The 23733-nt window shown below is 37.7% G+C and overlaps 5 protein-coding genes across 9 annotated transcripts; 3 read left to right on the forward strand and 2 right to left on the reverse strand.

Annotated features, from left to right (window-relative positions):
• Positions 1-123: 123 nt before the first annotated feature.
• Positions 124-732, reverse strand: LOC133844605 (uncharacterized). Its single transcript, XM_062278679.1, has one exon. It carries the CDS (start codon positions 681-683, stop codon positions 129-131), a length of 555 nt encoding a protein of 184 aa, XP_062134663.1. The 5' UTR covers positions 684-732; the 3' UTR covers positions 124-128.
• Positions 733-3360: 2628 nt separating this feature from the next.
• Positions 3361-4074, forward strand: LOC133842070 (uncharacterized). Its single transcript, XM_062274982.1, has 2 exons — positions 3361-3449; positions 3505-4074. The coding sequence occupies exons 1-2, from the start codon at positions 3380-3382 to the stop codon at positions 3963-3965; spliced, it is 531 nt and encodes a 176-aa protein (XP_062130966.1). The 5' UTR covers positions 3361-3379; the 3' UTR covers positions 3966-4074.
• Positions 4075-4483: 409 nt separating this feature from the next.
• On the reverse strand, positions 4484-9310 carry LOC133842917 (arylsulfatase B). Of its 4 annotated transcripts, none has more exons than XM_062276218.1 (6): positions 9200-9310; positions 7099-7248; positions 6869-7028; positions 6568-6794; positions 6083-6502; positions 4484-5430 (listed from the first exon to the last, which is right to left on the reverse strand). In XM_062276218.1, the coding sequence occupies exons 1-6, from the start codon at positions 9293-9295 to the stop codon at positions 4627-4629; spliced, it is 1857 nt and encodes a 618-aa protein (XP_062132202.1). In that variant the 5' UTR covers positions 9296-9310; the 3' UTR covers positions 4484-4626. The 4 variants fall into 4 exon arrangements, with proteins under 4 accessions (XP_062132202.1, XP_062132205.1, XP_062132203.1 ...); XM_062276221.1 differs by lacking the exon at positions 9200-9310 and adding an exon at positions 9148-9163; XM_062276219.1 differs by lacking the exon at positions 9200-9310 and adding an exon at positions 8750-8776.
• Positions 9311-10401: 1091 nt separating this feature from the next.
• On the forward strand, positions 10402-14989 carry LOC133842191 (cationic amino acid transporter 2). 2 transcript variants are annotated; one of them, XM_062275187.1, is made up of 5 exons: positions 10402-10618; positions 12537-12904; positions 13020-13280; positions 13379-14161; positions 14225-14989. In XM_062275187.1, the coding sequence occupies exons 1-5, from the start codon at positions 10593-10595 to the stop codon at positions 14671-14673; spliced, it is 1887 nt and encodes a 628-aa protein (XP_062131171.1). In that variant the 5' UTR covers positions 10402-10592; the 3' UTR covers positions 14674-14989. The 2 variants fall into 2 exon arrangements, with proteins under 2 accessions (XP_062131171.1, XP_062131172.1); XM_062275188.1 differs by lacking the exon at positions 10402-10618 and adding an exon at positions 11559-11779.
• Positions 14990-15888: 899 nt separating this feature from the next.
• LOC133843179 (transient receptor potential cation channel subfamily V member 6) lies at positions 15889-20590 on the forward strand. Its single transcript, XM_062276611.1, has 7 exons — positions 15889-16377; positions 16430-16656; positions 16717-16870; positions 17728-18385; positions 18444-18670; positions 19578-19729; positions 19793-20590. Exons 1-7 carry the CDS (start codon positions 15979-15981, stop codon positions 20496-20498), a joined length of 2523 nt encoding a protein of 840 aa, XP_062132595.1. The 5' UTR covers positions 15889-15978; the 3' UTR covers positions 20499-20590.
• The last annotated feature ends 3143 nt before the right edge of the window (positions 20591-23733 follow it).

Consider the following 23733-nt stretch of genomic DNA (forward strand, 5'->3'; position numbering starts at 1 on the left):
TATGTACTTTGCCATAAATTTTGCATAGCTGTCAAAGCAAACTCTTTCTCTATAAGAAAAACTCTATGTATTTTTTGTGTTTTTAATTTTTTTTTTTATGTTTTATTTCGCAGGAAAATGCAGTCTAATTAATAGGGAACCCAGCTAAGGGGCTTGTGTTCACGAACCAAAATCTCGTATTTGTCGTAACTATTCATTGCCAGAGTTCCATAGCGGATCAGGCACTTCTTTTGACCCGGGAAGAGGGTGCCGATAATCTGAGCGCTGTTGCCTCTGGCACGGCAAACGAAGACCTGATCGTTGGTGGAGTTAGTGCCGACGGAGACGGCGTTCTTCTCCCTGTAGCCATCGAAGCTGCGCACCCAGTTATAGCCCAGGGTTGCATTCGATACCAGCAAGTCGTAGGTGGTTGCAGTGCTGACCGCAGTATCAGAGTTGAAGGTGGCAACTCTGGTTTCAGCCACAACGCGAACGGGCAGGATCGAAGTACCGGAAGTTGTGCGGCCAACGTAGAGATTGTAACCAGTAGGATCGAATCCACCGAGAACTGCGTTCTCCGGGAAGTTCTTCGTCTTGTCGGCTAGCACCCAGTTATCCGTATTGTCGTTGACGCCACCCTGGATGACAGCCAGGAGCTGGGCGACCACGAGGGCGAGGAGCGAAAGTTGCTTGGCAGAGTACATTGTGTGAATACTGCGCGGTAGTTGATCGAAGTACGTTCTGAGGATTGTGCGGTTGCCTTTGAGGTTTATATAGCGAATCGAATAACAGATAAGCGGCATCAATAAATTGTCTGATATTGGGGGTTAACTATTCGAGCGACTAACGTAACTTGATTAGATATGCCAAAATTGTTTTTTGATTTCTCGAAAGTAAATGACTAATCGTCCGATGAATATGGAATATGTTATCAATCGATAAGTACAAGTACCAAATACAAATGAAGTGCTTCATAACGTATATCAATAGAATTAATTAACTTATATTTGCAAAAGAACTCGTATTGTGCATTATATTCTAAAGAGTTTGGACAAAATTCAAGGGGTTTCTTAATCGCTCAAAATTAAAGAGTATTATTTTTAATGATTCTACGTTTTTGTTGGCTCATTATGACTTCAATGCGGTGGTCAGTGTTATTAAAGCTGTCAGAGGGAATCACTTTTTGATAAGATTCGCTTTACTACATAATGTGCTATAAAAAGCCAAAAAAGCGATACTATAATTCTATAATTTCACAGAAGCCTGAAATAAGTTGTATAAATAACTGAAAGGCAGGGCTTTGATAAGAAAACTAGCTATTCAAATTAAAGTTACACACTAAGCTAAAGACTTTATTCACGTATTAATTGTTTAACAACTTGTTAATGCTAAACTCATTTTAATTATTAATCATTTATATTCTGCTATCAAAATTATCCCTTAATCCCTTAACACATCCTTTAATACATCATTAATCCTTTTATTATATATGTATTTATAATTTGAAAAATACAATTTAGTTGACTTTGAATTTTGAACGTTTTTAATCATTTGAATAGAATATTTGTTTAATGATACTTTAAATATTATATTCAAATTAATACTCATATTCTTGCATAACAACTTTTCATTCATCATTGAAATAATAAATAAATATATAATAAATAATAACAAATAATAAACAAATTTTAATGCCAGTCTACGTGAGCAATTTGATTGTTTTCTATATTGTTTAATTTAAGAACAATTATCTAGTTTAAATGTATAATATAATATAATATAATATAATATAATATAATATAATATAATATAATATAATATAATATAATATAATATAATATAATATAATATAATATAATATAATATAATATAATATAATATAATATAATATAATATAATACAATATATAATAAAAATATAATGTATAATCACTTGAAATCAAATAAAATACTCAATATCCTATATACAATGAATAATATCATTTATTCAACTGACTTTTCATACATCATCGCCATCATCATTCAATATATTAATTTCTGTTGCATACTTTTAGGATCAGAGTGCTAAATAGTTCCAAGTATGGGACATTTTCCATTTTATCTGGCATTTAATATTACGAGTAAACCATAAGAGATTTTTTACTGCGGTTTTTGGAATTATTGTATTATGTGCCCAGGGAATCTATCATAGAAAAGTGGACAACAAAGTTCAGTGAAAAAATTATGCTAACTTTGCAGCTCAAAAGAATTGGTAAGTTTTTATATTTTGAGTATGAGCCATAACATTAATGCATTGGCCATACAAATTTTCGAATTGGTAGGTACACTTTTAAAAAACGCCTAAATGCCAGAAAAAGTGCTCAAATGCTCCATAGTGCATTGTGTCATATTTAGATTACAGTCACAACGAAAATGATCTTTAAAGCTATTTCCTGCATAGTTATACCCGCTACCCATAGGGTAGAAGGGTATTATAACTTTGTGCCGGCAGGAAGAAGGAGGCATCTGCGACCCTATAAAGTATATATATTCTTGATCAGCGTCAACAGCCGAGACGATATAGCCATGTCCGTCTGTCCGTCTGTGTGTCTGTCCGTCTGTCCGTATGAAACACTGGATCTCAGAGACTATAAGAGATAGAGCTATAATTTTTTTCGACAGCATTTGTTATATTTGCACGCAGATCAAGTTTGTTTCAAACTTTTGCCACGCCCACTTCCGCCCCCGCAAATCAAAAAAGTAACAAGCCTAATTTAAAAGCTAGAGTTGCGAATTTTGGTACATACAATAATTACTGTATTAGTTATGATTCCTGAAAATTTAGTTGCGATCAGATAAAAATTGTGGAAGTTATTAAAGAAATACTTTTATATGGGCAAAAACGCCTACTTACTAGGGCTCTTAGTTGCTTTGGCTGAAAATTTGGTATATTGTGCCGTCTAAGGTGAATGGTGTACTATATCGATATACCAAATATACCATTTGGTATATTTTTAGTATTTTTAGTATTTTTACAGTATATTCGATATATTTTGAAAATGATACCGCAATATTTTGCCTTTATTAAAAATGGGTAGCGGGTATCTCACAGTCGAGCACACTCGACTGTAGCTTTCTTACTTGTTTTTTATTAGTCCTACTAATATTTTCAACTGTAGTAATTATAGTTATAACTACAGCAAGTACTTTTTGGTTGCTATCAGGATCTGACCGTATCAGGATCTCGGAAATTAACTTTAGAATAATCTTGTTTCCAATAGTTATAAATTAGCTATCGGACAATCTAATCTAATCTTTTAATAATACTAACACATATTGTAATTGCGGTAATACATATATTCTAGCTATATAAGACATTAAGATTATTCGTTTCTTCACTAGTTTTACAGAAGCGCTTCAAGATGTGCAAAGCTACCATTCTTTTGATTGTCGGAATTTTTGCCGCAGTTCAAGCTGTGCCCTATACATATGGTAAGAGAACATTGCAAGGCATTTAAATATAGAAACTAAGAATATCCTTGCGTAGATACTGAGTACACTTGGGTGACTGGAAATCTGTCGGTTGCTGTGCCCGCAAATGCCGTGATCGGAGGATTCGATCCCTATGGCTACTACTCTTATGTAGGACGTGTTGCCTATAGTAGCAACATCTTGCCCGCCCGCGTGGTTGCCGAGACAGGTCTTGCTCACTTCAATACGGCAACCATAAGCCACAAGTTGGTCAATTATCACCTGTTGGTTACCCAGTCGAATGTCACCTACGAGTGGATACGCAGCTTCGATGGATATCAGGAAAAGAACGCCATTTCTGTGGGCACAACAGGCTGGAATGAACGTGTTTTCATCTGTCGCGCTAAGGCTGATGGAGGTTTGCTCATCGGAACTCTGTTTCGATCCAAGCAAGCTTGCATCATCAAGAGTGGCGATTTGCCGCTGCGTCAGTTTGATAAGTACGAAACTCTTGTTGCCAGAAACAATTCCTGCTAACTTAACATATAATATTTGAAAATGTTCAAAAGCAATTGTGATTAAAGTGGTCTACACCATTCTAGACAAAATCGGAATACTATAAAAAAAATGTGATAAGATTTTAAAAGTATTGATAAGTGTTGGCTAGTGGCTAACTGATTATCATAAAATTGATATTGCAATAAACATTTTTAAAAGGGGTTTTACAATAATTATAGCGTCGGTACGGTTCGTAATGTACTCATTGAAATGTACAATAAAATGCTAACAATGAAATGCTTACTTTTTCAGTTGTTTGACTGTTTAAAGAAATGTTATTGAAGTTAAATTTGAATAATATACAAAACTGAAGTACAAAATCAACTGCAAATAATCATTAAAAAAAAGTAAAAAAAAGTAAAAAAAAAAATAAGTAACAATTTATATATAGTACTTTGAAAATTTAAAATAAATGCTAAGAAAAGAAATTCCTTTATACATTTAGTCATTATTTCTTTTAAAATATAAAGCATTTAATTGAAATAAAAAAACAGATGTTTAAAATCAACTTTGAAGCACACTTTACTAATACCTTAAGCTTATAGATTAACATGTGGAACTAATTACTGTATTACAATAACAATTACAGTCTACAAAAATACAGACATATTTACAGTATTAATATCAATTTTAAATACGTTTAGTAAGACCACCAAATCCACATTAAAGTCACTAGAAAATACTCGAAGTACATTGGCAACCTAGTGACACCTGCATTGCGTTCATCTTGCCACCAGGTCCACTCGTTGTTATAATAACGTGGATCACACTGAGGATCAGCGGGTTTATTGCCCGGCGGACGTGCTTTTCTATTAAATTCTTCGATTCGTTGAAGGTATTCGGTAATGAAGCGACCATCGCGCATCTTCTCGTAGATATTGTTCTGCTCACAGGGATCCTCGTCCATGTCGAAGACACAGAGACCCTCTAGAGGCAGACAAGGTACATCGTCGGGTTGAGGTTCTCGACACTTCACAGTGGCTTCCTCTCGCATCGAAGAGATGTTTATGGAGGCCAAGTTGCCACGCAGCTCCTGCAACTGCTGCCACACACTGGTGTTCCTTATTACCTCTTCGTAGTGATCGGCACGAGGATCGGATTGATTGTGACGCACCGATAGCCAGCCATCGTATTGGCCACGGGACGTGGTGCCATTCACAAACTTCCATCTGCCGTGAACATACGACACATAAGGCACCGAGTTGTCAATGTTGTGCACAATCTCCCGCTCCACTGCATCGTAATCATACATCAGTGCTGGCCACAGATTGAGGCCATCCAACTGCAGGGAACTGTTCAACTGAATGCCAGCAGCAGCTGCCAACGTGGGCAGCACATCGCCAATGTAGAAACGCTGTCGCCAAACTCGTCCAAGTCGCGAGAAACGCTTGCTCCAAATGGCTGCCGAGGAGCGAATTCCTCCCTCCCAAGGCGAGTGTTTTTGCTGTGATTTCGGATACATTTAATTATTAGGAGTACATGGAGAATATGAACAAGCTTTTAACGAAGATTAATTGTGTAGAAATATTTTAGCAAGCAATCAATATTTAGCATTATTTTGGCAACATAATTATTAATGATTAGTTGTGAGTTTTACGAAAGCATAAATCAAACCGAATGAATACTTTGACTTGTCTTAAGCAAAGTCTTTCCTATAGCAGCTTCATTATAGCTCTATTGTATGTGAGTAGTAGTTTTATGTACAGTAAATTTAGTTAGATTGCATGAAATATTAACAAATGACTTGTGATGCGACTTGCGGTATTTTAGAAGAAACAATTTGACTTAGGCAAAGTTTTTCCTCTTAGAGTTCTATTATGCATCTGCAGTAGTATTATATTCATTAATAAACATTAACAAATGACATGATTTGGCAGAGAAATAAAGAAACAATTTGGTATAACTATATCTACAATTTTCGAGAGATAGAAGCTTTATATAATACCCCTAATTAACTGTCTCCAATAAAGATAGATAATTTAAGAACTGAAAGAATATTTAGCTTAAAAAGAGACTAAGTGATAAGCAACAGGCTTCTTTAAAGAGGAAAACCTTTCTGAATAAAATTAAGATAGACATTTTAGCAAAGTACTTACGCCTCTCAAAGGATAGTTGGATGCTGTGGTGGAGTGCTCTCCCAGCGTCGGACCTCCGTTATCAGACAGGAACAGAACAATGCTGTGCTCCAACAGCTGCTGCTGAGCCAGAGCATCAATGACACGACCCACGCTCTTGTCCAGCCGTGACACCATCGCTGCATAGTATCGCTCGGTGATATTTGTGAGATACTCGAATTGAGCCAACTCTTCCATGGGCGCCTGCATGGGATCATCGGTGTTGGCTGCATGTGGAGCCAGGTGGCTGAGCAGCAGGAACAATGGTTGAGCACTGGCATTGTGTGTGGTGATCAGCTCGACGGCAGCATCGGTTAGCACATCGGTGACATAGTGACCCACTTGATCGCGTGAGACCTTCAGATCATTGCGAAAGTCGTGTCCACGTGCATAAGGTTTGCCCTGGGTTGAAAAAGAACTATGATTAATTACTATTTTGGAAGAATATTTTGTGTTATATGTTTTACATTCTGTTGGTAAGTCTGATCGTAGTAATCCACATAGGCGCCCAGATAGCCCAAATGGTGATCGAAACCTCTTTCGGTGGGCGTATAATTGCGCTGGAACATGCCCAGATGCCATTTGCCCAGCAGATTCGTACGATAGCCACTCGAGCGAAAGATCTGTGCCATGGTTGTCTCATTTAAAGGCAAACCCCAGGGCTGATCGTTGACAATCACATATTGCTGCATGCCTACGAATAACAAACTGGTTAATACGTAATGCTCTCGCAAGTTGAATGAACTCTTTCGATGATGATTCACTTACCTGTATTAATGGGATACTTGCCGGTGAGCAGCGCCGCTCGACTGGGCGTGCACATAGCGGGTGTGTAGAGATCGTTGATGATCACTCCGTTGTAGGCCAATGCATCGATGTTGGGCGTGAGGAATCGATTCGATCCTCGGAAACTGACATCATCGAAACCCTGCGAAGAAAAACAACAATATTCTTATATGTATATACAAACTTAGAATTTAATAAACATCGGATATTACCAGATCATCTGCCATGATAATAATAATATGCGGCTTGCGACCCTCATCTTCGTCGTCTTGGCCCGCTGCCAACGTTAGAGCCAATATTAGAGCCAATAGTAGAACGAGAGTTTGCATTATGCCAAGAGAGCTCAGAACGGGGCCGTGTAACTAAAAATAAATTATAAATAAAACAATAGCTTGCAATTTGCATAATGAATGGAAATTAGTTAGCGCACGTTTCGAAAATGTTTGGTAAAAGCTCAACTTGAATTACGGATTGTTATAAATATATCTTGATGTTTGTCAGCCAATTAATATAAACTCTGAGTAATAAGTTTGTATTGTTATTGATTACAAGTAAAAAGCTTATATCTAATGAACCATTTTTTAGTTTACTTTAACTGTTCCCAAAAGCCATGAAATTAAATTGTGCATTTAACGACAGCTCTGAAATATTTATATACAAGTATTTTACGATCTTTTGCAACTTTTTTTAATTTACAGATTAAAACAAGCATGACTCGTTCTTTTAAAATGAAAATAAAATAAACAATATCTAATTGATTATTATTTTAATATCAATTCACAGAGAATCCATTTTACCGTTGTCACAAAATCTCTATTTTTTTTGGTTTTAAACACAGGGTAGGTAATTTTTTTAATACTACAATTTGCCACGCAAAATTATTCAAGCTATTGACTTAAACTTCACTTAAACTTCAAGTATACTTCATTTGACTTTCAAAATGAAAGTAAATAATTAACAGTTTGTTAGTAAAATCACAAAGATTTGATAATCAAATCCATCGTATCTCGAAAATTGTTTGTTCCGTTGTTTTCACACACATTTATTTGCAATAAAAATTAAGCTTATCTGCTTTGAGAATGCATTACCCTAGCACGCCCGATTATTTGTATGTACGCAGAACAAAAGACCCGCACTTACAATCCAAAATGTTTTGTAAAAGCTCAACTTGAATTACTAATTGTTGTAAATATATTATATCTCGATGTTTGTCAGTCAACATATATTAATATTAACTCTGAGTAATAAGTTTGAATTGTTATTGATTACAAGTAAAAAGCTTATATCTAATGAACCATTTTTTAGTTTACTTTAACTGTTCCCAAAAGCCATGCAATTAAATTGTGCATTTAACGACAGCTCTGAAATATTTATATATATTTATTTTACGATCTTTTGCACCTTTTTTAAAATTATATTTGCTAATCTTTCGGAGCTGAATAATAATACTACTCATCGCAAGCTCAACAAGTTCTTGTCGTTTAATTAATTTACAGATTAAAACAAGCATGACTCGTTCTTTTCAAATTGTATTTTCTGTGGAATGATACCCTGTATTGTGCATCTATAGAAAAACAATATCTAATTGATTATTATTTTAATATCACTTCACAGAGAATCCCCTTTATCGTTGTCACAAAATCTCCACTTTTTTTTGTTTTAAACACAGGGTATGTAATTTTTTTTCAAATTTAATAAGCTGCGACAATTTGCCACGCAAAATTATTCAAGCTATTCAGATCAAAGCGTATATATTACATTTTAAAACGACACTTGATTGATATATTTTAATTTGGTTTTATCTCATTAAGGGTATTAAGAGTAAAATTATTCCAACGATTTGGATCAAAGTGTATATATTACATTTTCAAACATCACTTGATTCATATATAGTATGTATTTTAATTTGGTTTCATCTCATTAAGGGTAATAAGCAAAATCCATGAGTTACTAGAAAAACAATGGTAATCATTTATGTCATAACATTGTTTTCCACATTATAAATCAACATTAAACAATGGAATTATTAACAATTGATCATTAATTAGTATGTTAAATAAATAACAACCATCGTATCACAAAAACTTCAAGTATACTTCATTTGACTTTCGAAATGTAAGTAAATAATTAACAGTTTGTTAGTAAAATCACAAAGATTTGATAGTCAAATCCATCGTATCTCGAAAATTGTTTGTACCGTTGTTTTCACACACATTTATTTGCAATAAAAATTAAGCTTATCTGCTTTGAGAATGCATTACCCTAGCACGCCCGATTATTTGTATGTACGCAGAGCAAAAGACCCGCACTTACGATCCAAAACAAAGCAGCGACGCCGTCTGCACTTGTTGAGAGCGCATTTACTACTGTCACTCCATGAAGCGTGGGATCGGTTGTTTGTTTTTTCATTTATTCTCTCACTGTGGGTGATAAACAAAGATCATTGGAGCGAAGAGCGTGGAGAACAAAGATACAATTTTGGAATCAACATTTTTGAAGCATACTTTTAGGATAATGAAAATAAAAATATTTTTATTTATGAGACGAAAGATTAAAAATTTACATAAGGAACGAAATAATTGTTATCAATGAAATAAGCAAAGTATAAATTTAAATTTTTGAAATAACAATTACAATATTTTTTATTGTACCGATGCATATCCACAAAAACATTGAAACCCACATGCTTAGAGGTTGATTATACATATTAATTTTTTTCAATTAGAAATTGGGAATATTTTTATTCAACAGTAATATTTATTTATCCAAAAATCTTGCATTGTGAAATTTTTGTAAATTCATGCGATAATTTCGGGGAATGGCGTCAAATTAATAGCCAGAAGTTTCTAATGTTTGCTGATTCGATGAAATTATTCATATTTATTTGTTTATTATTGATTCGAGATAACGTCAGACCAAAGCACATGATTCATAACAATTAAATAACTCCACATGCCGTCAAATTATGGTGGTCATAAAATCAAATCATAAAATTGGAGTTTATAAAGTGGAAAGTATCAATCAGAGTGAACTGATGTTTATAAACAAATTTTGATTAGCATATAAGGGTTAATTTGATGTAGTAAACACGTCTTAAAAATCTGTTTAAAGACGTCACGCTGTCAAACAAAAACAAAAAAAAATAAAGAATAAAATAATGTCCAAACAAATGTTTTCTTTACTTAGAAATTGGGGTATGGTAAAAGCTAAACTGATGCAATGTCTAGCGGCAGTTGAATCAGCTCTAAAAGGTAGAAAAGAAAGAGAGCAAAAGAGAGTGATTTTTGCCGGCTGCAAACAAACAATTGAGAGCTTTTTTTGGGGTTGTCAGGTCAAGTCGAGCGCCACATAAACAAAGTCAGTAGATATCAGTATATGGCCGCAATCTGTGTTGTTGGCAACCCAGTTACTCTCTCACTTTCCGTGGCTCTCTCGCGCCAAAAACTAGCGCGAGCATAAAGCAGCTGGCAGCCGTCTTAGTTGTTGTAGTATTGTTTTTGGCTCAAGCAGAGCGAAGCACATGTCTTTTGTGCAGTAGTACGTTCACTCTCCTCGCAGCTGCTTCTTTGGCACGCTTCGGATTCCAGAAATACATTTATGTGGAAATTTTGAGATTGATTTTGATGACAGAAAGCAGAAATAACAGTCGAGACTGATAGAACTGATCGAAATTGGAATATTCAACACATAAAACACAAAAAACAAAATGGACGAACTATCCGAGTTCTTAGAGTAAGTACTTCGTACAAATAGTGTTCTCGATTGTACTCAGTGTGAAACTGGCATTGACACGCACGCTAAAAGTGTCTAAAATTAGCGTTGAATGCAAGCAAATAGTGGTCTTATTTTTAGCCAGCATTTAACACCCACCTGACAACCACGCGAAATGTGCCGCATAACCGTATAAACAAAAAACCCCACAGCGCTGCAAATTAATTTACCAAACAATATTAACTAAGTAATAATGTAATAAAATAAACGGCAAAACTCCACAACACGAACTCTGATTGCTCACCCGAGAAATTCCCTGTAGAAAGAGAGCACGAAAGAGAGAAGTAAATAGAAGTTGAAGTAGACATAGACGTAGACGTAGAAATAGATAACAAAAACAAAAAACAAATGAACAGACAGTTTGTAAGATAAGCAAAGAACTACACAGCATAAGATTGTAAAGCATAAACAACTAATTTAATTAAATTAAATAATTTATATTAGTATCATTTTTCTACAATTAGTGTATTCAACCCTTTAGGAATGATTTTTAATGCTAGTTTCAAAATACAAACCGCTAATCGTACGCAGCCCCCAAAGGTCGTATGATGTAAGCTGGTTCAACCCCGGTTTGTTTTATAGTTAGCCAAACTGATCGATTGTTAATTAGCCACATCAACAAACACAACACAACCCCAACTGGGCAGACGTCACTTGTGTTTACCAGCGAAATCTCTCTCTGCGGTTTCGCGGTGGGTCACTTTTGAGATGTGATGATCGATCGATCGCATCGATCGGAAGCAGAGAACTCACCCCACCCGCGTACCCCCAAAAGCGTGCTCAACATTTCGCCTTTTCACTGCTGGAAATTCACCACGATCGCAAGTCTCGTAGCGGTATTTAACGGCGTTCGTATTCACGTTAACTGCTCAGACGTAATTCGAGCGCTAGCGACAGCTACTCGAGACCTCAAATTCAATTTAGAACGAAATCGAAACCATTTAATATTTATATTGATATCGGAATTTGATTCGGTACATTTGCAAACGGCGCCTATTATGGGCTATTTGTTGTGATATTCGAAGAATTCTTTCTTTCAAAAAGAAATATTTTGTGTGACAAAAACACTGATTGACATTTGATATAAGTTTTGACAGAAAGGATTACTCATTTTACTAGCAGGTGAGAATGTGGGAAATATTAATTATTTCGGTAATCAAAAAACATAAAAATTTAAAGGTTTTATAAATAGTTTTTAACTTTTTTCCAATATTAATCTCTTCCCAATTATTCCTTTTTTTGATCTTCAGTGGTAAGCCTCTAAGTGGGGTACTATCTTCTAAAAAATTCGTAAATAAACTTTTCGGACTCCGAAAAGTGTTTTGTTATGATCAATAAATTTCAACAGCTGCAATTGTTGATGAGTATCCATAAAGATCACAAGACTTCCGATATATGTACATACATACATATATTATGTTGTTCGTTAATCTTTGCCATTGTTGACATCGATCAATCAACAATCATTTATTCGTCACTTAGTCATAATGTGGATAATTTCCCAGACGATCACAAGACTCTAGATTAAAGTGGCTTTCGCGTGGCAATCTAGCGAGAAGACTATACTATAAAAATCTGCTCTACACATCGCGCATTAACACCCGCGCACTAATTAGCTTATGGTCAGTTATAAATGATCGATGTCATGGATGGGGGAACCGATCTTCCAGCCAAATCTCGGAACCACCCACCGCGACCCGCTTTCAAAGTGTTATTTGTTGTATACATAAGTTTGACATACAATTGGGGAACGTGTTAATATGTCGATTCGATTAACATGGGTGTATAAATAATTACACATGGGTTCAAAACACACTCGAACAATTCGATTGGCTAAGCAAAAAATTATATTGTGTCTTATCATCATTTCTTCTTCCAGTATGCCCAATTGGAGCGTGACCAATGCTTTTCGCGTGCTCACACGCCGCAAGCCACTGGAGGATTCCACGGAATCCAAGCTGGCCAAGGTGCTGTCCGCTTTCGATTTGACTGCCTTGGGTATTGGTAGCACCCTAGGCGTGGGTGTCTATGTGCTGGCCGGTGAGGTGTCCAAGAGTCATGCAGGTCCTGCGGTGGTGATGAGTTTCCTGATCGCTGCCATCGCCTCGATCTTTGCGGGTCTCTGCTATGCCGAATTTGGAGCACGTGTACCCAAGGCGGGCTCCGCATACATCTACAGCTATGTGACCATTGGAGAGTTCATTGCTTTTCTCATTGGCTGGAATCTCATCTTAGAGTACGCAATCGGTGAGTTTTATTGACGGCGCCGACGTCTAATTGATCAAATTAATTGGTTAGCATATCGCACAAAAATCCACACATAAAATATTTGATTGTATATCAAATTTATTTTGTTTCGCAGGTTCCGCGAGTGTCGTCAAAGGGCTGAGCACATATCTGGACTCGTTGTGCGGATATGCGATGCGAGACTTTCTCGCCGAGCATCTGCCCATGAATGTCCAGGGTTTGAGCGCGTATCCGGATCTGTTTGCCTTCATTGTCACCATTCTCTTCTCGTGGGCAATTGCCTCTGGTGCAAAAGAATCCACCAGAGTGAATAACATATTCACCATGCTCAACTTGGGCGTTGTGCTGTTCGTGATCATTGCAGGACTCTTCAAGGGTGAGTTGAAGACTTGATTGATTTACTATTAACTGGATATTTCTTAGTTTGAATCAATCAACTAATTTTCGCATTTCATCACCATTTTCTCTTCATAGTTTCTAGCAGTAACTGGAGCATTCCAAAGTCGCAAGTGCCCGAGGGTTATGGCAACGGCGGCTTCATGCCTTACGGCGTCTCTGGCGTTATTAAAGGCGCCGCAGTCTGTTTCTATGGCTTCATTGGCTTCGATTGCATTGCCACGGCTGGGGAGGAGGCCAAGAACCCCAAGAAATCAATTCCATTTGCTGTGATCGTATCGCTTGGCATGATCTTTCTTGCCTACTTCGGTGTCTCCACCGTGCTCACCATGATGCTGCCGTATTATGCCCAGGACGAGAGCGCTCCACTTCCGCATGTGTTTCGCATCTATGGCTGGCATGTGGCCGAGTATGTGGTGACCATTGGTGCCATGTTTGGGCTGTGCGCCAGTCTAATGGGTGCCATGTTCCCTCTGCCACGCATTGTCTTTGCCATGTCCAACGATGGACTGTTGTTCAAGTGTCTCGGCGAGATTAGCACCAAGTACAAGACACCCTTCAAGGGCACCATGCTCACCGGGTTGTTGTGTGGCATTCTGGCTGCCATCTTCAACCTGAGCCAGCTGGTCAACATGATGTCTATTGGCACACTGCTCGCTTACTCCATGGTGGCCAGTTGTGTGCTCATGCTGCGCTATGAGGTCGACGAACGTCGCGACAGTCGCATTCTGGGCAACGGTCGTATTGCCATGGGTCAGGAGCAGCCTTGCGCACTGTGGCGACGTCTGCTCAATCTAAATGGCCAGACGATATCCACCAGGCAGACAGCGCGCATTGTCACCGGCACCGTGACGATGTTCTGTAAGTTCAATTGAATGATAATACTATTATTCTTATGGCTAATCAAGAATTTATTATCCACAGCCATTTGGAGCTTTGTATTCTCGCAATTCTTGACCAAATTCGAGGAGGATTTGGCCAACACCACGCAGTTGGATGTCTGGCTGCTAATACTCGCCAGCATACCTCTCATACTCATGCTGTACATCATCTCACGTCAGCCCACCTCGGGTGTGCAGCTGTCCTTCAAGGTGCCTCTAGTGCCTTGGGTACCCGGCGTTTCCATACTGATCAACATCTATCTGATGATCAAACTGGATATCTTGACGTGGGTGCGCTTCAGCATATGGATCAGTATTGGACTGGCGATCTATCTGTCGTATAGCATACGACACAGTCGTCTGCGCCAGCGGGAACAGCGCAACAATTCCATTGCCATGATGCGGGATGCCAGCGATACCGCGCTGCTCAGTCAGGAGCGTTCCAAATACGGCAACGAGGTGCCGCTGATATTGATGCACAGCTCCTCCTAAATGCGCTGATATTTTGCATTTTACTGCAAACACAACAAAAGAAAAGATATTTGTATTAAGCCTAAGACTAAGTTGCACTTTTTATCATCACACACACATGCACAAAGACACTTCACACACACACACACACACACAGCACACTTCACTTCACAAGCAACGCTCTCATATTTATTATGTATGTAAATATACGTAAATTATGTCGTGCTCGAAATGCTTCTACCATCATATTTAATAATTATAAATAGAAACCAAAAATTGTTTACAAACTACAGTAAGAAAAGCTTGAAGCAATAAACTAGTTGAAAATAGCATTAAATATTGTTTTTTTATTATTGGTAAAAGGGAAAAATATATTATTTTTTATAATTCCCGACAAATAACCCAACTGAAGATTTAATTAATTTGATGAAGTTTTTTCTTGCTTCATATCTGGAAAACATAACATGAAGAAATTCAAATTCAAATTTGCACATCTTGGCGCTAAGGAAAGATTACTGTTAGTGTTAACAGATGGTTAGTGGTTAACAGTTGACTGTTAACTTTGAATTCAGACTGCTAACGCAATATGCGCGAGCAACGTTGCGTTGCGTGAAGTTGGCTGCGAACGCATATTTGCGTTTTTAGGGTGACCATGGGAGTTTTTGTATTGAGCGGCATATTCAAACATTTATGAATTTAATTTAGTTAAAATATTGAATCACCTTCAAAAATACTTCATTTATATTAACATGTATCTTTGCTAATAGTTGCAAGTTAATATAAATTTTCAAATAACCCCGTAATGCAATTAAGTTAAGCAAACATATGTATACCTAAAATAACGAATTCCCAAGAACATGATAAAAACACGAAGCAACAACCAACCTTCAAAAGGCATCCCACAACTTACAAAGTAGTTCAACACGTAAGCGCAAGGCCAAAACAAACACGATAAGTTCAAGTTGTTGTTTGGCAATCCACAAGTTTGCCGCTGATTGAGGATAAGGACAACCGAGACTTGTTGAACATGTGCAACAAGTTCGATGTCCTGGCAACTGCTTGTAAACAATAAATTGAGCTCAAGTTCAGCTGTTGCATTGGCAACGTTCGATTCAATGGAATGTTTAATCGATGCCCGTTCGAAGGATAAAAACAGACAAGAAGCAACTGCACAACGGAACGGAAAATCGCAAATAATAAGTGAAAATTTCACAATGTCGCGTTATAAAAATTAAATAAAAACCATTAAAAAGGCGCTGCAATATTGGCAGTGATTAAAGATTGAATCGTATTGCAACAGATCGGATAAATAGCTGAAACACCAGCATGGGAAATACCGAGAGCAATGTGACCAGCGGAGTCAAAAAACAAGCGGGTGTCTCCACCCAGGCGCTCTACAAATTTGTGAATCTCAAGGGCGGCGGCCTCTTGGTGGACATGATGAAACGTGCTTGCCAGACGAAACAGTTTGCCGAAATCGATCATGCGATCAAAACGAAGGTGGAACCCTTCTTATATAACAAGGGCGCTGGCCGTTATTTTCCCATATCGAAGCTCGTGCTGCTGCGCAATAGAGACAGACCCCGAACTCGACAATTGCCTGAGATACGTGCTCTGGAGAATCCCGATGATGATTTCAACATACACGACTATTGTCCCGAGGTGTCCGAGGCGGAGTACATCTCCAATCCAAGTGCATATCGCTTTGTCTGCTGGGATCTCAATGTGAGTTAAGCCATAAACGGATTTCCCATCTCATATAAAAAGTATCTTTTAGATGCGCGGCGCTGTGGGTGAAACTATCTTGCATCTGTGTCTGCTCAATGCTTCCTCGTTGCATGCGGATCTGGCCAAGCGTCTGTTGAAATTCTATCCCAAGCTCATTCTCGACATCTACATGAGTGACGAATACTACGGCGAGAGTGTGCTGCACATTGCCATTGTCAACGAGGATCCGGCCATGGTCAAGTATCTGCTGGATGCCAATGCTGACGTGCAGGAGCGGTGGGTTAATGCATCTCTCTTATTGATCTTTCACTATTCATTAACTCTTCTTCTGTGCAGCTGCTGTGGCGCCTTCATGTCTGCGGAGGACACGAAAGCCTCGCGCACAGATTCTCCCGATCATGAGTATGTGGCATTGGCACCGATGACCAACTACGATGGATACGTCTACTGGGGCGAGTATCCGCTAAGTTTTGCTGCTTGTCTCTCGCAGGTGAGTAAAGAGCCAAGAAAATAATATTCACATAATTTCTTAATTAAATTAATTTCATCTGCATATGTCCTTACATACAATGAATCAATAAGTGGGTGGAATTTTAAATTCATTTACAATAATTTCAACAACTTAAGTAGTTTCATATTTCGAATAAAGTATAAATTGAAACTCATATTTACTACTTCGGTTCAAGCTAACCAAAGAATCGTTTATTGTTGAATGCAACAAATATTAATATTGCAAATACAATCTAAATTATTATTTTGTCTGTTACTTAAGTAATAGTAATAATATTATGAAAAATCTCAGCAATGTTAAAAATTAACGCCTAAGTGGAGTGAGATTTTGAAATATGTAATTTAATAGTTTCAGTAACTGAATTCCTTAAAATAATAAATATTAAAATTTCGAAATTCAATCTAAATTATTTGTTCTCGGGTATTTAATACTCTAACAAGATTAGAAAAAAACTGAACATATTAAAAAAACGGAATATTAAATATTTTTGAATAATCATTCAAATATTGTTAAATAATTTGGGAAAATAAAACTAAACAAGAATTTATAAGAGGCAAATATAATTGCTTACTTAAATAATCAAAATTAAAAACTAAATAAATATTAAAGTTAAAGCAAGGATATCCATCAGCTCAATTAATGTATCTGTAATCAAAATCAAGAACAGAAATTCTTAATTATATTAAAATATTCTATTGGTGATGGAACATCTTGAATAATTAAAGATATTGATTTGGTTTTTTTTAATAGTATTATTGATCAATTCTAAAAATTCGAGACAATTTAAATTATGCAGATTGATTCTTAAATACTTACCTCTTTTATTTCCCTTCCAGGAAGAGTGCTTTCGCTTGGTGCTCGCTCGAGGTGCAGATCCTGATTTCCAGGACACCAATGGCAACACTGTGCTACACATGCTTGTGATCTACGAGAAGATCGAGATGTTCGACGTGGGCTACGAAGTCGGCTCCAACATCCACGTGAAGAACATACAGAATCTGACGCCATTGACGCTGGCCGCCAAGCTGGGACGCGTTGAGATGTTCTTCCATGTGATGAGCATTGAGCGTGAGATTTATTGGCAGCTGGGCAGCATCACGTGTGCCGCGTATCCGCTGCTCATGATCGACACTATCAACGAGGAGACGGGCAACATTAACAAGGATTCGGTGCTCAATTTTGTGGTCTTTGGCGATAAACTGGAGCATTTGGAGCTGCTCGATGGCGTTGTCATCGATCTGCTCAAGACCAAATGGGACACGTTCTGCAAATCGCGATTCTACAAACAGTTCTACATGTTTGCCTTCTACTTTCTCATCTCGCTGTTTAGCTTCATTTTGCGACCAGGTCCCGAGGCCAAAGAAGAGGATGACGAGGATCAAGATGGCACATCCTTGCCAGCCTCAAATGGCACCGCTCGCAACGATCTCTATATCAATGGAAGTCTGCTTGGAAATCAGCATTCGAAGCGAGGGACTTCCAGCACCGAATACAGTGAGTATTATGTGTATTTTCACAGCAGATCTTTATTAACTTAATTTTCTTTTTTTAGAAACCTTTTGGCTCAACTTCACTGAGTACTACGATCCCAATGAGGTGGAAACTCTGCCTGCTTGGTGGCAAACTTATGCGCAGTGTCCTTTGATGAATCTGGAATCGGATTTGGCCAAACTGCGCATTATAGCCGAGCTAATCAACTTTGTTGGCGCAATACTCTATCTGCTTGTGGCTTTAAGAGAAGCTCGCTTTTTGGGGTACAAAATGTTTATCGAGAATCTGGTAAGTTGCACATTAACATAAAAATAAGACTGAATTTTTAAATATATAAAATCAGATAAATATTCAAATAATCACTCATAACTCATCACATCCCTCATCAAATAAAATATGAAAGAAAAATAGCAAAAATACCAAAACAAATAGCGGCTTTCAGCATTTTTTATTAGTGGTGCTTAGATATGATCCGTTATATATCTTATTTGACTTCATAATAATCATTTTGATTTATTAATAATATTATTACCAGAAGTTTAATTCTCTAGCAAAAAAAACATATACCAAAACATTTTTTTTTTAAATAAAGATTTATTTGATTACCACATTCATTAAAGCTAAGAAGGATATTGGAATTATTTTTCTGTTTTAAAATAATTTGTTGCAATGTATACATTCGTACAAAAAAAGTGTATGAATTTATACATTTTATCGTAAAACAGGAAAAGTTCCTTATATTATTCTTAGCTCTAAATATATTGCAAATCCAGAGCTGTTAGAATTACCTTTACTTTACTATATGTAACATTTTTCGAGAATTAATATATTATTTTGGTACCTAAACGAACAACGTTAAAGTGATATAAGGCACTTAATGAAAAGTGTCAAATTTTGTTTAATTAAAAATCAATTGTGATATACTGTTAAAATCCTACCATAACTTGGTCTTACATTCTTAATGCTGTTTTCATCAACATTGCATAAATATCATTTAAGAAGACAACATTAACTTAAATCAGCTTATCATAATAAATTGATCTGCAGCATAATGAAAATAAAAGTAGAGGAAAAAGAAACCTGCAATTATGCAGAAGAATATTTCTTTGATGTACAGGAATGTATCAATTTTAATAAATAAATTTATTAAATATTGAATTTTAAAACTTCCTTCGACTTTCTTTACTTTCTTTAGATGACAGCTCCATCGCGTGTCATGTTTCTATTTTCCTGTGCTCTGATGATGACAATTCCCTGGCTGCGAGTGTCCTGTTTAACCGAGATCGATGACCACGTGACAGTTGTCATCATGTTGACCACAGCTCCTTACTTTCTGTTCTTCTGTCGGTGTGTGGAATTTATAATTTGATCGATATCTCTTACTAAAAGTAATTTGTTTTAAATTTGCAGTGGTTTCAAGACCGTGGGTCCTTTCGTAGTGATGATATACCGCATGGTGATGGGAGATCTGCTGCGATTCGTTTCCATCTATTTGGTGTTTGTGATGGGCTTCTCACAGGCCTTCTACATTATCTTTCTGACGTTCGACAATCCCTCAACGCCCGAGGATCAGGATGCTGAATCGAATCCGATGCCCTCGCCCATGGAATCGATAGTGGCCATGTTTCTGATGTCACTGACCAACTTTGGGGATTACTACGGCGCAATGGTGTCCACGCAGCATGAATACGAGGCAAAGATACTGTTCTTTCTGTTCATGGTGATTGTGAGTGTGCTGCTGGTGAACATGTTGATTGCCATGATGGGCAACACGTACCAGAAGATTGCCGAGATACGCAACGAGTGGCAGCGCCAATGGGCACGCATTGTCCTCGTCGTGGAGCGAAGTGTGCCGCCAGCGGAGCGTCTGAAGAACTTTATGCACTACAGCCAATCGATGTCGGATGGAAGGCGAGCTCTGGTCCTGCGTCTCAATATGACGGACGAGGAGAAGGAGGAGATGAAGGAGGTGCAGGAGATGAAGCGCATACATCAGCGTTTCTCCAAGAAGCGGCAAATGGAGCGCGAGTTGAGGGCGCGACGACGTCAGCAGGAGTACGAGAAGTTCTTTGGCACCGCACCCAAGTCGGACAGCATGGAGAACAACAATCTATGAGAAAGTGTCGTCTGCTGATTAAAAAGTTAGTTCAAGTTTTATTGAACCAATAGCGAAACATTGTTCACTCTGTGCAATAAAGGCAGTTTCAACCACCCACATATGTCCTTGTGTATATCCTTAATTGATATTCGTTTGCGTATCATAAAACTCAGCTTAACGACACTTGGAGGGTGCCAATAATGCGCCATTTGAATGATAATAACCATTTTTATTGTGCACGTCTGGCCAATAAATCCATTCAGCGAAGTCCTTCACAAAGGATATGTGCGGGGGAGAGTTCTTCGTTCTCTGCTTCAGAACATGTATGTGCTTGGCAACATCCGTCTGCGCATTCTTCTTCTGCATCTTGATTACGTAATTGCAACTGTCTGTGTTGTGAAGCATCACGACACCTTTCATTGTCCTGCCAAACAAGGATGCAAGTGCACACAAACAAAAGGATCCTTTTTGAGATGGCCGAAAATCGATATGATGACGATCACGATGTTGTTGATGATGATGATCCGCCGATCTTCGATCGAAGGTGCGTGGGATTCTTTTTTTCTTACAGCATCACCGGAAACGTTTAGTCCTCATTGTTTGCAGCGAACAGAATGGGAGCACTGAGAGCTCTATTGAGATCCTTTTTGCTCTAATGCTCTGTTGCTGCTTTGCCATTGAAAGTGTTAAAAAGCAGCGATCTAGCACTTGAATCCTTTGAATCCTTGCTGCTCAGCAGCGCAGCTTGACTTTAATTGCAGCTGAATAGAGCAATTTAGGACATGCTGTGACAAGCATGGATACCAGTCAGAACTTGCATGCACTGCAAGAAATTTAGGGGCAACTGTTTAGACAGGGAAAAGAAAATTCGAGAAATTTAAGGGAAACTTTTGACTCATGAAGAAGAAAGAGCGCTTACTTTTATAAAATTAAAATTAAGTTTAAGATATATTTTCTTTCGTCAATGCAAATTTTTAAATGCTTTCTTCTGTCCGTTTGCTTGCTTGAATGGATGACACTTAGTAATATTTGTCAAAGTGCAGTATGAACTTTAAAATCAGCAAGATGCGAAGACTATATATTCAAATTCAATTAATATATATTTATACGTGATACCACTAAAAGAAATTTAAATTAAGCAACATTGAGATATCTTTTTAATTTAAATATTCTTGCTCTCCAACATTTTTGTAAACATTATAAATAGTTTTAATAATGTATGAATTGTTTAATGAATCTAAAATGTTTAAGATATGTTTTATAATATGAATATTATGAATATGAACTATGAATATTATAAACACTTTTAATACGCTTGGCAACTCATTGAACTTTTGCGTCATGCATTTCTCTCAGTGCAGCAGCTCTGGTCAGCTTTCTGCACTCGTTCGCTTAACGGTTCCCAGAGAGCGCTGAGAGTGTTTGCAGCGAGAGCGCAACCCTTGAGCCTGCGGTTGCACAATGGGCACCACAGCGCGGCTAGCGGCGTTAATGATATGGTGGCAACCCTTTGCACGATCACAACAATGGGCAACATTTGAATATTTGTCGCAATTCTTTGACATTTTTCCCAGCACCGAATTGGCTTTTAGACATACGCACTGCCCATAAAGCAATTCGCTGCGATTGTTCGTCGGTTGTGTTTCGTCCTGTGCTCGGTATGCTCGGTAATTATAGAGTCCTCGGCGAGGTGTCGAATTCGAATTGTAAGCGACAATTTAATCACATGTTTTGCCAGCAAACGCTGCCAGCTAACCATTGTTGTTGTCACACCATTGTGCTCGCTAATGGGGCAGCTGGCCTGCGTTTTGGGTGCAAGGGACGCCCACTTCCTTTCAAAATATTTATAATTTTTTGTGTTTGTTATTTATTCTCGTTTTTAGCAAGGATTTGGCTCTTCAGGTTGACCTCCCTAAGGCGCTTTCTAGTCTCAAAATAACCGTGTGAGTTTTGGCATGTCCATAAAGATCCCGATCATCATGATCGCAGCTTGTTAATTTGCCTGCGTTGTAAACTCGTAAAGTCGTGACTTGGCTAAAAACTCAAGTTCGAGTTGTTCGAGAAAGTTGGCAAATTGTTTAATTACTCAACACACAACAACACTCGCAGCACACACAAACATTGTAAAACAATAAAAATGGAAAACGAGTGGAAGGGAAAATGCAGGCGGACAATTTCCGTGGAAAATCAGTTTATGAGCCATGTTTAGCGGCTTGCGAGGGGCGTTGCAAATGACTTTTAAATGCGGCAGTCGCGGGCCGTTGATTGCTTTGATTTTTTCTTTCACATTTTGCATTTTTTTCTTGCTCTTGTTCTTGTTCTTGTTATTTATTTATTTTTTCTTTTAAACTAACTAACGGCGATTGTTTGGGATTTGTTCTTTTGCCCGACGTTGGGCAAACACTTGACAAATCTTTGGGAGAACAAACTCAAAACGAAAGTCCTTTGGGAGACCAAAAGAGAAATGCAAAAAGTATTCAAATCAATGGCGCATTTAAATAAGAATTATGGGGTGCCAGTTCACCTGGGACTCCTCACCTCCTCCTCCTCCTTCTCCTCGTCATCCCAGCTGCTTTTCTTAAATGTTTGCTTAAAAGTTTGAAGCGTTTCTTGAGTTTATTTAAACTAAATTATTTATGCAAATAAAAGCAAAGCATAGAAAAAATGCTTGCAATTTATTTCGACAGCCTCAAGGGGTGTGTGGGTGTGAGTGTGGGCGTGTGTGTGTGTTTGGGTGTGAGTGTGTGTGTAAATGGCAAGGGTTGCGCGTTTGGCTTGACCTTTGTTAACTCTGTTTGCATTTCAGCTTTTTTTGGTTATTGATTTGCACTGTCAAAGCGCAGGAAATAAACTGTGATGTAGGTGGCAATCCTAAAAAGAGCTTAGTCGATTCGGCGATTTATTAAAGCTGTCAACTAACAGTAACTGAAAGCACAAAACTTTGTACGCTTCAGTATCACACTCTATGCTTAAAATGTACAATATTGTATCACACTATTTTAACTTGCAAAAATAAATAATAAACAGATATTTTGTATTTGAGTATTTGAAATAGATTTGCAATAATTTTTGTGGTTTCGTTGCAATGTCTGCGCCTGTCATTTGCAATCGTACTTGCCAAACAGTTCGGAAATCATTCATCGATTATATGCCAATGGGATTATTGAGAGCCTTGAAAAGTTGAACAATAAATATTTGGCAAGCTTAGTGAAACCCTTCAACATTCAAGAGTCAGCGAGTGTGGGAGACAGTT

This window comes from Drosophila sulfurigaster, chromosome 3, assembly GCF_023558435.1.
Source record: "Drosophila sulfurigaster albostrigata strain 15112-1811.04 chromosome 3, ASM2355843v2, whole genome shotgun sequence".
NCBI classification, from domain to species: Eukaryota; Metazoa; Arthropoda; class Insecta; order Diptera; family Drosophilidae; genus Drosophila; species Drosophila sulfurigaster.

What these genes read in the sequence shown, in the direction of transcription:
- LOC133844605 (XM_062278679.1), bottom strand. Translation starts at nt 683, where the DNA reads ATGTACTCTGCCAAGCAACTTTCGCTCCTCGCCCTCGTGGTCGCCCAG.
- LOC133842070 (XM_062274982.1), top strand. Translation starts at nt 3,380, where the DNA reads ATGTGCAAAGCTACCATTCTTTTGATTGTCGGAATTTTTGCCGCAGTT. An exon ending in AGCTGTGCCCTATACATATG is followed by an intron (nt 3,450 to 3,504) that starts GTAAGAGAACAT and finishes ATCCTTGCGTAG; the next exon opens with ATACTGAGTACACTTGGGTG.
- LOC133842917 (XM_062276218.1), bottom strand. Translation starts at nt 9,295, where the DNA reads ATGAAAAAACAAACAACCGATCCCACGCTTCATGGAGTGACAGTAGTA. An exon ending in TTATCATGGCAGATGATCTG is followed by an intron (nt 7,029 to 7,098) that starts GTAATATCCGAT and finishes TTTTCTTCGCAG; the next exon opens with GGTTTCGATGATGTCAGTTT. An exon ending in CAAGTATCCCATTAATACAG is followed by an intron (nt 6,795 to 6,868) that starts GTAAGTGAATCA and finishes TGTTATTCGTAG; the next exon opens with GCATGCAGCAATATGTGATT.
- LOC133842191 (XM_062275187.1), top strand. Translation starts at nt 10,593, where the DNA reads ATGGACGAACTATCCGAGTTCTTAGA. An exon ending in GAACTATCCGAGTTCTTAGA is followed by an intron (nt 10,619 to 12,536) that starts GTAAGTACTTCG and finishes TTCTTCTTCCAG; the next exon opens with TATGCCCAATTGGAGCGTGA. An exon ending in CATTGCAGGACTCTTCAAGG is followed by an intron (nt 13,281 to 13,378) that starts GTGAGTTGAAGA and finishes TTCTCTTCATAG; the next exon opens with TTTCTAGCAGTAACTGGAGC.
- LOC133843179 (XM_062276611.1), top strand. Translation starts at nt 15,979, where the DNA reads ATGGGAAATACCGAGAGCAATGTGACCAGCGGAGTCAAAAAACAAGCG. An exon ending in TTGTCTGCTGGGATCTCAAT is followed by an intron (nt 16,378 to 16,429) that starts GTGAGTTAAGCC and finishes AGTATCTTTTAG; the next exon opens with ATGCGCGGCGCTGTGGGTGA. An exon ending in TACTTTCTGTTCTTCTGTCG is followed by an intron (nt 19,730 to 19,792) that starts GTGTGTGGAATT and finishes TTAAATTTGCAG; the next exon opens with TGGTTTCAAGACCGTGGGTC.